The sequence below is a fragment of the Vigna umbellata genome, chromosome 8 (assembly GCF_029865625.1).
Source record: "Vigna umbellata cultivar VRB3 chromosome 8, Vumbellata_1.0, whole genome shotgun sequence".
Classification (NCBI taxonomy): domain Eukaryota; kingdom Viridiplantae; phylum Streptophyta; class Magnoliopsida; order Fabales; family Fabaceae; genus Vigna; species Vigna umbellata.
The window spans coordinates 38797606-38812717 of NC_142172.1; the positions used below are offsets into that span (position 1 = coordinate 38797606).

At 29.7% G+C, this 15112-nt stretch overlaps 1 protein-coding gene across 1 annotated transcript; it reads left to right on the forward strand.

Annotated features, from left to right (window-relative positions):
- The first annotated feature begins 12060 nt into the window (after positions 1-12060).
- LOC124829599 (leucoanthocyanidin reductase-like) lies at positions 12061-14469 on the forward strand. Its single transcript, XM_047303140.2, has 5 exons — positions 12061-12342; positions 12535-12675; positions 13323-13560; positions 13658-13861; positions 14064-14469. The coding sequence occupies exons 1-5, from the start codon at positions 12139-12141 to the stop codon at positions 14321-14323; spliced, it is 1047 nt and encodes a 348-aa protein (XP_047159096.1). The 5' UTR covers positions 12061-12138; the 3' UTR covers positions 14324-14469.
- Positions 14470-15112: the final 643 nt, after the last annotated feature.

Below are 15112 nucleotides of genomic sequence, written 5' to 3' on the forward strand. Positions count from 1 at the left end.
GTAGTGAAAATGTAGAAGATGATTTTGCTCTATAAAAATCAAAATAAATAATACGATTGCATTAGCTTATCTTGGCTAATGAAGTGAAGCAAAAGTTATAATTTTGCAGCTAGTCATTGTCTAAGCCAGATAATTTGTATGTCATTAACATCACAGTATAGCTAAATATTTTAAACACTATAAACTGACCAATTAAGATGATATATTTTTCAAATGTTTGCATGGAGGTAAATCAAGACAATGATAAGAGAAAAAAAGTTATCAACTCATAATTACATGATATAGTTGTGCATATTCTAGAAAAGAAACAAAATTGAATAGCATGGCATTAGAAACCACTACACACCATGCCTTAATTAAATGTCATATTATTTCTTTTTTTTTGTCAAAGTAAGAAAATAAAAATAAAAAAATAACCTATTCAGGTCTCAAATGGGTCGGTTAACATACAAGTTGATCCACTAAACTTTAGCCGAAAATCTGGGCTGATTTTACAAAAAGATATATTAGAGTATTGATGGACGACAATTTTTATAATCAGGATATATATATATATATATATATATATATATATATATATATATATATATATATATATATATATATATATATATATATATATATATATATATATATATATATATATATATATATAAAAGTCATACTCTTAATTATATAAATGTTTCTATGTTTTTAATTAATTATTTAATATTTGTAATTAGATACATTACAATGATTGGTATTTTTATATGTTAATTTAATCTGTTTATAATTAATTATTAAATAATGTGAAATTAATTTATTGTAATTAATTATATCTTACTTTGTAAGCATTTATTTTTGAACTTTTCATATGATATAATATAAGGAATTTAATGTTTTAATTTTTTATTTTATCTTTTAAAAAAAGGGATTGACATGTCCGAGTGAGGTAGTGAGTTGGTAACTCCAACTTGATTTGTCATCCTTATTGTTATAAAAATTGAGGGTCTTAATTACTTTTTATAGGGACAGAAATGCAAATGTCCTTTATGTTTGGTTCTATAAATTTGAAAGGATTTGTGGACATAGAAATTGAAAAGAGTATGAGTTTACAGTCCTCCCATATATGAGAAGAATTGGTGAGAATGTCCATCATGATATCTAAAAAATAAACGCAAATTTATTTATAAAATATTGATGAATCTTTTATTTAGATAAACCTAGTGTAACTTGACCTAATCTTTCAAAATTTCAAATACTTGATTACTACTTAATCTCACTTTTATGCTAGTAATCTCACTTATATTTATGACTAAACATTACAATTAAACTTAGTATTAAACTTTAATTATCACTTTAACATTTGTCTAGACTAGTCCGTATATAGTGATTAAAAATGGTTGGATGTATGTTACGAGGGACACCCTGAAGTACCGATAGGCATTAATGCTACCCCTGAAAATGAAAGCAAGCTCGTGCCCAGCTCTTACAAGGCAAGACAACCTGGAATAAACTGTAACACTCTTGATGTTCATGAATCTGGCACCACTAGAACATTTTTTAGGGTTTATTAGGTAGACAGTGCATTTGACTGTAGGGAATTTAAAGTTCTTAAAACAGTAATATACACGTGTCTGTCTACATTTGAGCAAGTCAGGTCCACATCCAAGATCTGATAACCTGGAAGGGACATACTACAATTTCACCACAACAAAAGCAAGGTTTGATTCAGCATGGTTGTCAAAGCATCGAAGCAAGAGTTCACTGTCATCCACTAAAGCACAAGTGGTCAAAGAAGCAAAAGTTCTATTAATTTAGTCCTGATCCTAAAATGAGAATTTCTCAAAAAAAAAAAAATAATTGCAAAAGTCTTTGCTTCCCATCTGAGGTGAAGAACCACGTTACACCATGAAGCCTACTCATTCCATCAGAGGGCTTTGGAAGAATGTTATGACATCAAGAATCTTAGTAAAATGGTTAGGTGACATCAAGTGTGTGAAATTATTTCAGAGTGGTGCCAACAAATAAGCATGCATCTATTAATCAAACCACATGAAATAAGTATCTACTCCAAACCATGTCATTCACCGCAAATTACATATCTGTACCATAGAAATAAAACCACAAATAGACCTTTCGTATTAATACGTGCTAAATTTAGGGGATTTTTCTTTTGAGGGAATAAATTGAGAAAATGAACTAGATGATATTCTTGTCACGTTTGTGTTACTTACAAAAAAATATAAATAATATTCCCAATATTTCTGGGAGAGATAAATATCATGGCCAAAAAGTAGCATAGGAGAGATGTATTGGACTAAGATGAAAATGTTAGGATATGCATAAGACACAAGGATTATTAATGATATTCTCTAGAACACAAGGCCATGTTACTTCTACAATGGACTTGAGAATTCATCTTCATTTACACTTGACACCAATATTAGGAATGAACTTCTTTATGCTACAAGCTGAAACTGTATATGTGCAACCCCCGAATAAATTCTGAGCATTCCAGATTCTCGTATATTCCATTTTTTTTGTTTTTTCATTCTGACAAATCAGAAACATGCAGCGAGACAAAATGGTTCGCATACGAAACCTCAACTATTCTACCCTCTCTGCCTCGGCAGAACTCTATTCCTTCTAGATATACCTTTTCTTGCAAACTTTAATAAGATCTCTACTAATTTCAACTCTAGCATGATGTCTCCTTGGTTGCAAAGACTTCCTTACGTGAGAGGCTTTATAATCTCTATTACGCGAAATTGATCTGCTTATTTTTGTACGTGTTGGAAAATGGTGCGAAAGGCTTTTACCTGAGTACAACTTTTTTTTTTTTCATGTCCATTCTGACCCTTCTTATTCTCCTTGTTATTTTGATATTGTGTAGCTTAATACATATATAAGAAATAAGAAAGTGCAAGTCTCATCATATAGGGATTAAGAATAAGGGAATACAGCAAATGCATTTTTTTTATATGAGTAGTCAAATCAATCTCTTTAAGTTATCCTTCAACTGTATAGTCTCATACCTCGTCCTCGAACCACACCGTACTGGGAGAGGCTAGGCTCTGATACCACTTGTAATGCCCTGGAAACTCACAAGGAGTATCGACTGCCCCCACACACATCACCACGAGGTTTTTTAATGTGCTTTGTCCTCGCACACTTTCCGAAAAAACTTCCCAGAAGGTCATCCATCCTAAATTACTTCAGGCTAGGCACACTTAACCATGAAGTTCTTATGAGTTAGGCTACCGAAATGCATAATGCTTAGAAATACCTAAATTGTATAATATCTTTATCGAAAGTCATGCCATTATTTCTATAATCATATCGTCGGAAAAAAATTGAAAAACAGAGTAGCAGGACCAGCACCGCCACTACCATCGCTTCCCCTCTTTGGAGACTCCATAATTGAATAATGAAATAATGTGTTTGTCCTTTGGACAAATATATAGGTTCCGACTTACATTTTCTCTCCACCGTTGACTAGGGTTAGCTTTTCAAAAAATACTTTAATTTATAATAAAAAAATATTAATATTATTACTCATACTATTTTATTGAGAAATAATATTAAAATTTTATTGATAGGAAAGACTTAATAAAAATTAACTTTTTGGTCGTAAAGTACGCTATAATATAATTTTGATTTTCATCTCTACTTCAAACTTTAATCTTCTTAAGTTTTTATGTTCAAGAAATGTATTAATACAGTTTTTTTCATCCGAAAGTGTTAACCTATTTTTATGTAATAAAAATAAATTACGTTCTGGTTTGGATGTAATCCAAGAGATTTTATCTGGTAAAAGGTATGTCATTTATCATCCAAAAAAACATAGTAAACTTCTTAGGACAAGAAAAACTCTTTAAGATAAGAACGAAAATCAACGGTTTGTATCAAAACTTTATACACGTAACTCACTAAAGTTTTACGTGTCAATATAAAATAATCCAAAGATAAGTTTGTTTTTGGACATGCATTTTTAATGTTTTATACTTATTTTGGAGGAAAACAACAGTGATGCAGTTGAGCAACAAGTATTGAAACTAAGCATTGAACACAGAAGAATCATGACAACGAAGAATGATGTTAAGCCGTCAAGGAACCCCTCAAAAGAAGGAAAACTCAGGTGTTGATCACCGAAATAGAAGGCTGAGCTCAAAGAAAACCACCACCCATGAGAGGAAAACTTTTTTAAGGACTGAAGAATGAAGCTAAGCACCACCCAAAATTATATTTAAACCAAGGGCCTAGCTTTTAGTTTTGTCATTCTGTGCTAGCTTTTTTAAGCATTCTTTCTGCAAATTAGAATATCTTAGTAAGAGGCATACAACAAACTTCTAGAGCTTAGATTTCTTAATCAACATTAGTAGTTTAACTCTCTTGTGTGTTGTAGTTGAATGTAATTGATTCTAATTCTCTACACTGCTACATCTTTATTATTTATGTATGATTTTATTTGATATTTTTTGGTTTGATTTATATTTATATATTATTTAGATGAATTGACAACTCATCTTATTTCACTAGTTTGAATTAATTTGAAAAATTAGTCTCAAAGTGTTGTCCAATCAAATCACCTCATTCTTGTCAAAGGCCAGTAGATGATATGATGAGTGCCTTGTTTATAAGGTCATGCACTTAAGGTAAGAGTTCATGCAATTATGAGTGAAGGAATCACATTAAGTCTGAAATTCTTAGGTTTTTAGTTATAGTAATGAACCTAGATATACCTTAGAATATTTCTAAGACGTTGAATAAATGACAAAGTATAAAAAATAAGTGATAGTACAGTAGAAGAAGAGAAGATAAAATTCGACCTTAACGCATATTTACCATATATTTTCCAAAAGTTAGCCAAACTTTGTTTTTATGATCAACACAACCTTTTAGAAACACTACTCTATTCAATTTAAAAGTAAGTATTAAACCATCTTAACAAATTCTTATAGATATGACACTTGTTTGGTACTACTCCACATCAATACACTTGTTATAATTGGTTGTTACTCTAACATCTCATTAAACCACACTAAAAATATGGAGTTTTATTTTAAGATATATTGTAAAAAAATAAATATAATGTATATTTAATGTTAAAACAACTTAATTACATAAAGATAGTTTTTTTAGAAACTATAAATATTTGTACGTTAAAACTTTAGTGATAGTGTATGCTACATGTTCGGTATCTTCTACAGAATCAATTTACTTATTAGTATAATTTCATTTTATTGCTTTCAATTAAAAACAAAATATTGTTTGAATTTTAAAAAGTGCACATAAAAATATGAATTTATTAAATTTGTATTTCAGTAAAACCATTTTTATACTAGTTATTTAAATATGATATTACACCATTCATCACATAAATTACTTTAATATAAATTAAGATAGTCATGTATCTTTTAGCCGATAGGAGGAAACATTATAGAAATAATTAAATATCATCAAAATTAAATGGTTGAAGACGAAAATATTATCAAAAAATTCTTCCAAAGAATATTCCTGGGATAAAAACTAAAAAAGACTTGATATAATGTTAGATAATAAATTTATGTATAATCCAATCTTGTAAAGTTAATATTTGTTATTTTTCTTATATTATGATTTTCATTTCCAACAAAAATTAATTTAAATTTGTGTTATTATAATTAAATGAATTAAACTGTATTTAAATTCATCTTATTTTTTGTATTATAAATTCATCCTCACTCAAAATCTTAATTTTTAATATAAAAAATTCATAGTTTCCTGAAAGTTTGAATTGTTTTCAAATTAACTAACAAACTTATATGCATCCGTCAGTTTGATTGCTAGTTTTTTTTTTTTCACAAGGAAGACTTAAATTTAAATAACATTGGTAAAAAAAATAATTATAAAATGAATTTACAGACCATATTATTGGACATAGAACGAAATTACAAGTAGCATGATTTACAAAAATATTTAAAATACTTGCTATTAAAATAATGAGAATATAAAGATAAAATGTTTGGAAAGACGGGGTATATTAAAATATAAAAAAAATACAAACTCTTATAAAGCTCAATATGTATAATCAATTATTTATTATTTGATAAGAATTTAAGATGAGTTAACAAAATATTAATTTAAAAATTAGTATAATGAACAATATAAAAATCTGATTCATAAATTTAGTATTTTAATTTTTTTATTGGATAATAATCTTAATGTTTCAAATTAGTTTTTATTAATTCATCAGTACAATAAAGAGAAAAGACACCGGTTGTTTATGCTTATAGGCATTGGTTTTACAACCGAGATATATGTGAACGAGGTAAAAAGGTTAAGCTTTATGTCTCGGTTACAGACCGAGATAAAACGTGACAGGAATATGTCTCGGTTCTTAGATAACTGAGGCAGTAGCGTGTGTGTTTTTTTTTTCAGACTTTAGACTCGGTTCATTCATTCTGTCATGCCAAACAAACCCAAGATTTCCCAATTTCAGCTCAAGAATCTAAACCAAACTAGAAAACCATAACAGGAATCAAACAAGACACAATATTATAACAACCAATGTCAAAATTCTGTCTAGAGAAGCAACAAACATCATGAGCTCATACATATAAACAACCAATGTCAAAATTACAACCCACAAAACCAAAGTGATAATAGCAACAACTAATGAGAAGAAACTCAGAAGCAGAGATGAAGATGGACTTAAGCTGAAGCGTTTTAGATCAAATTTCTTCCTCTTCGCACATGGTGAAACAGAAAGTTAGGGTTTCTCTGTTCTTCCCCCAACGGCGTGGTCAGAGGCCACTTATCCATGCAGTTCAGCTTCTTTGTGCCACCTAAACCGTCGACAGAAGCATCTCCGACCACCACCATCTCCCCCACGAAGCTTGCCAGCATCCACCATCATTGACTTCCTCTGCTCCCCCTCTGTCGTCCCCACGAAGCTTGCCAGCATATCCTCCGCCGTCCCCACCCTCCTCGCCACCATCACTGACTTCCTCTGCTCCCCCTCCTTCCACGAATCCTCCGTCCTCGGGTGGTTCTCCGCTCGTCACAGATCTGCCCTCCGCCCCTTCATGCGCGCATATCTGCCCTCCGCCCCTCCATGTGCCCAGATCTGCCCTCCGTCACCGCTGCGTCCTCGTCGCCGTTGTATTCTCGTCGTCGCGTCCTCGCCGTCGCTGCGTCCTCGTCGTTGTTGCGTCCTCGTCATCGCATCCTCGCTGCGTCCACCGTCAGTGCTGCCTCGCCGCGTCCACCGTCGTCACACATCGCATGAGAAGAGGAGGAGAAGAGGAGGTCGTCGCACATCGCAGGAGAAGAGGAGAGGTGCTAGGTTTTTGGGGAAAATTTTTTGCTACCCAAGCTAGGTTTTTCTCGATTTAAGCCACAGTCCAAGCCCAATAAGCCTCGGGTCCATCTCCCAACCGAGGTCGTATCTTTGCTACGTGAGGGTTATGCCTCGGTTCACTCTGGCAACCGAGTGAGTATTTTTTTAGACACCGATTGCTTAGCAACCGAGACATATAATGCTTTTAAAATTACTAGACTGCCACCGCGTTTTGATATGCTTCGGTTCCATAACGTACGAGTTAAAAACATATTTTTTTTACTAGTGATTACTTATTAGTCTCAAATGTTCGAATGTCTTATCAAAAGACCTTAACCTTTATGATTGTTTTTGTTTTTGTTTATGAGAATAATTATGTGTATAACCCTATTCTACTATTTTACGGAAGGAATTGTTTGGTTGGATTTTGCGAAGTTGTTTCTTTAAAATTTGTCTCGATATTTTGTTCAATATGTTTATGTTTTTTATAAATCAAATCAACTGTTGTTTCTTTAAAATTTGTCTCGATATTTTGTTCAATATGTTTATGTTTTTTATAAATCAAAACAACTTAAAGTGGATTATTGTAATGAAATTAGTAAATAACTCTTTTTCAATTTATATTAGAGTGTTTTAATTCAATATTTCATAAGTAACACAAAATTATATATAAATGGTTTATAGTGTAGACCAATTTTACTAGTTAACTAAATTGTCTTCTGTAAATATCAATTAAGAATTTATATATATTTTTTCAATAATAAGAGTTTTTAGAAATATCTCAGATTTTGCTTGAAAATAAAATGATGTGAATGAAAATGGTGAAAATGAGAGTGGATTAAAATAAAAAATGTTTGAGAAATTGTAAAGGTAAAGTGTAAGAAATGTAAATGCTGAAAATTAAATTAGGAAAGATAAAATAGAAACTAGTAAATGAAATTTATAAGAGGTTGTGTCATTATCCTCCTGTCTTTTTTTAGTAGTTTGATAGTGTTTATATTGTAAATAGTTATCACTATTTTTTTAACATAAATAACTTATTTATATCTACTCATTCTTTTTTGAAAATTAAATCAAAATAAAATAAAATAAAATTACGTAATAATTGAAATAACAGTCTAGAAATCGTTCAGATGCACCAATTATAAACCAATTATCTTTACTAGATCTACCTTTGAACCATTGATATTTCTTAAAGTTACTTTTGATCATCTTATAACTTTTCTTTGGATTTTGTTTTATGAGTCTCTTTTTTAATACATTTTAAAATTTCAATCATTCCATTATTTTCACTCCTATACCGAACATGTCTGGTTATATGATCATTTCTCTTTAATTTTATCATTAATTTCATTTTTTATATATTTATTGAGATGAAATTGATTAGAAGGAAACATGGGCATGGGTAGAGACATAACAGATTTGGCCAACTTATACATTTGCTGCTATCCGTCAGTCAAACTTTAGGCTTAGAACAAGAAACTAGCTTAAAATGTTTAAGAAAAGTTGTAATATATTACAAAAAGAATGTAACAAGTAATCATGCTTATTCCTCTGCATCTGAATTTGGAATGGATGTGTTAAAAGGTTTCTTCCTCCCTTTGCCTTTTCATAAATATAAATAAAGACACATTATGAACATTGAAGAGTATGTTTAAAACAAAAGAAGGATCTTATCCAACTCAACCATAGCTAGCTGATAATGAGAGCAATTACTCTGGATTCTATTATATTATCTATTTGTTTTGAAAAAAAAAAGAAAAAGAATGAATATTTATTTATTTAATAAATGTACAATAACATTATAGAAGAGTGAAATAGGTTGACTGATTTATAAGATTTATTATATCCTTCATCTTACATTATATAGTTTTTGTGTTGGAGACTACAAAATTTTAAACTAATAATCTTATTATATATCAAATAATCAAATTCAATCTCTTTTTTCACTGTGAGGAATAACGTAAATACAAGAGGATAAATACATCAAAAAATAACCATTAATTTAGTCTGACTTACTTTACCTTGTAATTCAATCATTAAATTCAGAATTCATATTAAATAAATAAAGTTTAAAAATTAGTAGTATGATTTAAAATAATAGACAGATATTTTGAAAGTGAATTATTGGAAAGAGACAGATGTGAAAAGTTGAATGCAACGTCTCCTTCTAAATGATTCTTTTAGATAAATTATAATAAAAGTACGGATATATAATTTGTTTTAGGACAAACTAAAGAATTTATGTACTTTTCAAATTTGCGCTTATAGTACATACAAATTAAATTTATCATTTAAGATCTCAGAACAACAGTTATTTTCTTTTTCTAAAATATCCATAATTAAATTTTTCATTTATTAGATATGTAGTATCATAATTAATTCGAACCCTAGTCATTTATTCTCTATATATTACATTATTTATTATTTTAAAATTGATTTAATGTAAATTTAAATTTTACTGGTCAGAAACTTCTTGTAATAAGATTTTATAAAATTGATGGGGTGATATAATTTATTATTTTCTAATTATAAGAAATATTAATCTCTTAAAAAATATATTAAATGATTGTTACAAGGTTGATTAAAATAGCAGTTTTTATATGGTGAAAAGAAAAACATGATCATTTTGATGGATTTTATATATCTCAGGACGTGTATGTAGTAAACTTCTTTTATGAATTTTTTTTATTTTAAGTTATGAGATGTGTAACAAGTTGTAAACAAATTTCATGAATTTCTTCCTTTTTTTGTTTTTTTAAGTCAATTTATTATTTGAAGTTATCATAAAAACAAATGTTAAGAAGTAGAAATGAATAAATAGACAAAGGGAAAGGAATTAAAGAAGTAAATCAAATTAATAATAGGGAAGAAGGCTCATATTTACTAAACACAATAGAATAATTAATTATATATTTTTGGACAAAAGAGGTAAGTATCTATCAGTCAAAGAAGGGAACTTATTTTTTTATGCACACAGTAGATATGTACCTTTCTCTGCATGGTCACCAAAACCTTTTCATGTGTACAAATAAATTATTTATAATATTTTTAATTTTTTATAACTTTTAACGTAAAATAAAGATCAAAATAACTAAAATATTTATGATTTTACAAATTTTAATTATTCTGAACACATTTTTATATCTTAAAAATGTTTGTATAACTTTTTATTTCAAATTCTATAAAAATTAAGAAGGTAAAATAACACGCACCCATTTCTTCTTTATTTATACTATTATATAAAATGATTTCTTATTTTGGTGCATATATATATATATATATATATATATATATATATATATATATAATTTTAATTTTAATTTTTATTCTTTAAATAATTATTTTTTAAAATTAAAATTATTATTTTTATAAAAATTATTTATATTTATTTTTGTAAGTATAGTAATTTTATTGTTCTTTCTTATAAAAAAAATTAACACAAAAGCCGCTCATTTGTTTTCAGGGATCTCTTATTAAAACAAATTACATTCAATAAGAAATTGTCTCATTGGAGTAATGTTATTTTTTTACAAGGATAGAACTGAAAATTACTGATGTAAAATGAAATTACATCATAAGGCAGTTGCTCTCATAGATATGTATGTGGATTTATGCCTGTTTTTCAATCTGGGTATAAAAAGATACCAAGGAAATTTTTACCTATAGATTTAGTATAAATACATATAAACCTTATACAGTGGTCTTATATTTAAACTAAGCTTAACTAGAGGAAAGTGAGTACTTGAAAATTGTTACACTAGCGTATTAAAACATAAATGTTAATTAAAAGAAATTATTGAAGTAGAGAGAGATGAAATTTTGTTGGTAATTGCATACATTTATTGATAAAACCTTTAATGATACTAAATGTAAATGAATATTCTTAATGAATATTGTGAATATTGTATATGATTATTTAATTACTTTATTGATTGGACAAAATAATATATATAATAATTATTATTAGTAAATTGTATTTAAAACTTTTAAAAGATGAAATAATCAAAATAAAGTTATTGGTGTGGTGAAAAAATATTAATAATTAAAAAATTGTTCATAATTTGATTTTATATATTTTTAATTTTTTATTTAGATTTATAAAATTGAAATTATTTTTAAGAAATTAAGTTTTTAAATTTATATTTTGGTGTAATTCATTTAAATTTACTCTTTAGAAAGACCATGTTTATTTATATTAATTCTTTTAGTAATTTTACTTGAAATTGAAAAACGTGTGTGTTTACAATTAATATTATATTTTAAAATACTTAGATGTTATTATTTTGGTATATCAATTAGTGTTTTGATTAAATAAATAGTTAAAAGTAAAAGTGGTAAGAAAGGATTAAAAAGCAAAATAAATGTATGTATCCATTTTTTGCAGTATAATATCAAACATTATTATAAATAGCTAATCTTTGAAGAATAGGGAGTTGAAGTACACTTAAAAAAACAGTAAAGGTAATGTAAAAATGATAGTTTGCCTAATATGATTAATTAGATTAAAGAAATTGTTAGAAGAAAGTAAACGAAGAAGGCCGATGTTTGATTGGAAGAAGGCTCTGATAAAATTTGATACCGTGCATGCAGAGTATGGCTACGCGGCATTCCCACTTAAATTTTGAAGTATGGTTTAAGGAATCATGCGTGTTGAAGAGTAGGTGAAAAAATATTGGTAATTATTATTACTTTTCTAGCTAGCTATATTCTAACGTACCCACTTCCCTATATAAACCACCTAGAATCGTTTTCCTTTTGCATGTCACAATTGTCATTAATCTCTGTTGTACTTGACTTCAATCCCATTAATTATACCACACCTCTGCAAAACCATGGTAACGTCACCAACCATTCCCACCGCCACCAAGGGTCGTGTTCTCATAATCGGAGCAACGGGTTTCATAGGCAAGTTTGTGGCTGAGGCAAGCCTCCGCACCGCACACCCCACCTACTTGCTTCTCAGGCCACCACCTCTTGTCCCTTCCAAGGAGGCCATTGTTAAAACCTTCCAAGAAAAAGGTGCCATTGTCATTCACGTAAGTCATAACATACACTTTATCTTTTCTTTCTAAATCATCTTTCTTTTAGACAGGTCATAATGTTTTATATAAATATGTTGTCACATTATGAAAATTTACAACTCTTTTCATTAATAAATACTTGTTTAGAAGAATGTGTCAAGTTCCATTCTTTTCATAGAAGATTACTTGTGTTGTATTTTGTGGTAGGGTACGATAAATAACAAGGACTTTGTGGAAAAGATTTTGAAAGAGTATGAAATAGACATTGTCATCTCTGCCATCGGTGCCAAGAGCTTGCTGGATCAGCTTGTACTGGTGGAGGCCATGAAATCTGTTAAGACTATTAAGGTACTACTTTTTTACTATTTTCTAATTTAGTAAATGACCAGTTCCTCACTTTTACAGTTCAAAAAGTAAAAAATAGTGATGATGACAGGAATAAGAATAAGAAAAATAATGAATCAAGTGCGTTTCATTTACTATGTGGTTGTTTTTTTCTTTCATATGTTGTAACTTTCGAAACAAATTACCAAAAACTGTTCATTTAGTGAGTTACGTGTATAAAGTTTTGATACAAACGTTGATTTTCGTTCTTATCTTAAACAGTTTTTCTTGTCCTAAGAAGTTTACTGTGTTTTTTTCGTGATAAATGACAGACTTTTTACAGATAAAAACTCGGGATTACATCCAACACAACGTAATTTATTTTTTTTATCACATTAAAATAGGTTAATACTTTTGGACGAAAAGAAACTGTATTAATACATTTCTTGAACATAAAGACTTAACAAGATTAAAGTTTGGAATAGAGATGAAAATCAAAATTATATTACAGATAGTTTACGACCAAAAAGTTAACATCTTTTATTAAAAGAAAGAGTAGTGAAAAGTGATATTGATAAAGGGTGATTTTGATGAGAGACCAGCCTTAGTTTCAGCAAGAGATGTTAAAGATTTAGTATAGAAATTCTTATGTGTTATAATTAATGTTGCAGAGGTTTTTGGCTTCAGAGTTTGGGCATGATGTTGACAGAGCGGATCCAGTGGAGCCAGGTCTAACAATGTACAAGGAGAAGCGATTGGTTAGGCGCATGGTTGAGCAATCTGGGGTGCCATACACCAATATTTGTTGCAATTCCATTGCTTCTTGGCCTTACTATGACAATTGCCACCCATCTCAGCTTCCTCCACCCTTAGATCAGTTGCAAATATATGGTCATGGTAACGTCAAAGGTATAACTAAACAAGAGCAATCACAATTACAGACATGGTTGTTTTCAACAAATTGCCTTAAACTGTTGTCACCATTTTTTTTTTTCCATCTGTGCAGCTTTCTTTGTTGATGGCATCGATATTGGAAAGTTCACCATGAAGGTTATTGATGATGTAAGAACAGTCAACAAAAATGTTCATTTTCGACCATCTAGCAACTGCTATAGCATCAATGAACTTGCTTCTTTGTGGGAAATGAAAATTGGCCGCACAATCCCCAGAGTGACCGTAACAGAAGATGATCTTCTAGCAGCAGCTGCAGGTTCAATCATTCGTCTATTCCTCCTTTTTTTTATGATCTAACTCAGCAAAGTTTGACTACAAAGTAACTTTAATACGAGAAAGAAATGTAACAAAAAAATATGAAAGTGAAGGTATTTACTAAGCTGTAAAGTTAATCTATAATTAAAATCTCAAGTGCTCGAGTGGGGCATGAGAATTACTTTTAATGTGTACATTTGCAGAAAATTGCATACCCCGAAGTATCGTGGCATCTTTCACTCATGACATATTCATCAAAGGTTGTCAAGTTAACTTCAAGATAGATGGAGTTGATGATGTTGAGATCAGCACTTTGTATCCTGATGAAGGATTCAGAAGCTTGGAGGATTGCTACGAGGACTTTGCTCATATGATTGACGACAAGATTCAGAAAGAGGAACATAAAATTACGAGCACAAAGTCTGTAGTGGAAGCAGTGCCAATCACAGCTTCCTGTGGATAAGAATCACCTGCTCTAAAATGTTTTAAATTCGTTGCTATTTACCAACTACTGGCCTTTGGTGAGGTGGAAACATATATGGACTTTTTATGTTCAAGTTATTTGGAAGACCGTATTACCTACAATATTATCCTATAGTATTTTCCTCTGTTTTGGTGTCATATTTTTAAGATTTAAGTCAGAAACAACTATACTAGTGTCCGTACATGTTCTTCAATAATTTTCTCCTATTTTCTTTCCGACAAAAGATAAAGCAAATAATCATTCTCTAGTAATACCAAGACTTAAGCACTTTATTTAAAATATAGGGGGAAGGGACACCTGTAGGCTAATTTCTATTGAATAAAACATGCAAAGAATTTAATCAATCGATGTAGCTGTGCTGTGACCCCACAATTACTTTGATTTACGCAATTAATTGATAGCAATGTAATAGCCCCCTTGCATGCTTGGTATCCGTCAGTCAAATAGTATATTTGCAAACAAGATATTAGATTGGAGTGAGAAGTTGCAAACTAAATGAATAAACTAAAGGAAAATGATACTTGAACAACCATTTTTGACAACATTTAGACACGCGCACACGTGTCAAAATCTGAGTGGTGCAGTTGGAAAAATTAAATGAAAATGGACCACTCAGATTTTGACACGTGTGCGCGTGTCTAAATGTTGTCAAAAATGGTTGTTCAAGTGTCATTTTTCTAAACTAAATATGTGAAAATATCATTACAGGAAAGTGAGGTACTAAGCTCCTTTCTGGTAGATGTCATTTAATATGTTGCAAATGCTTCA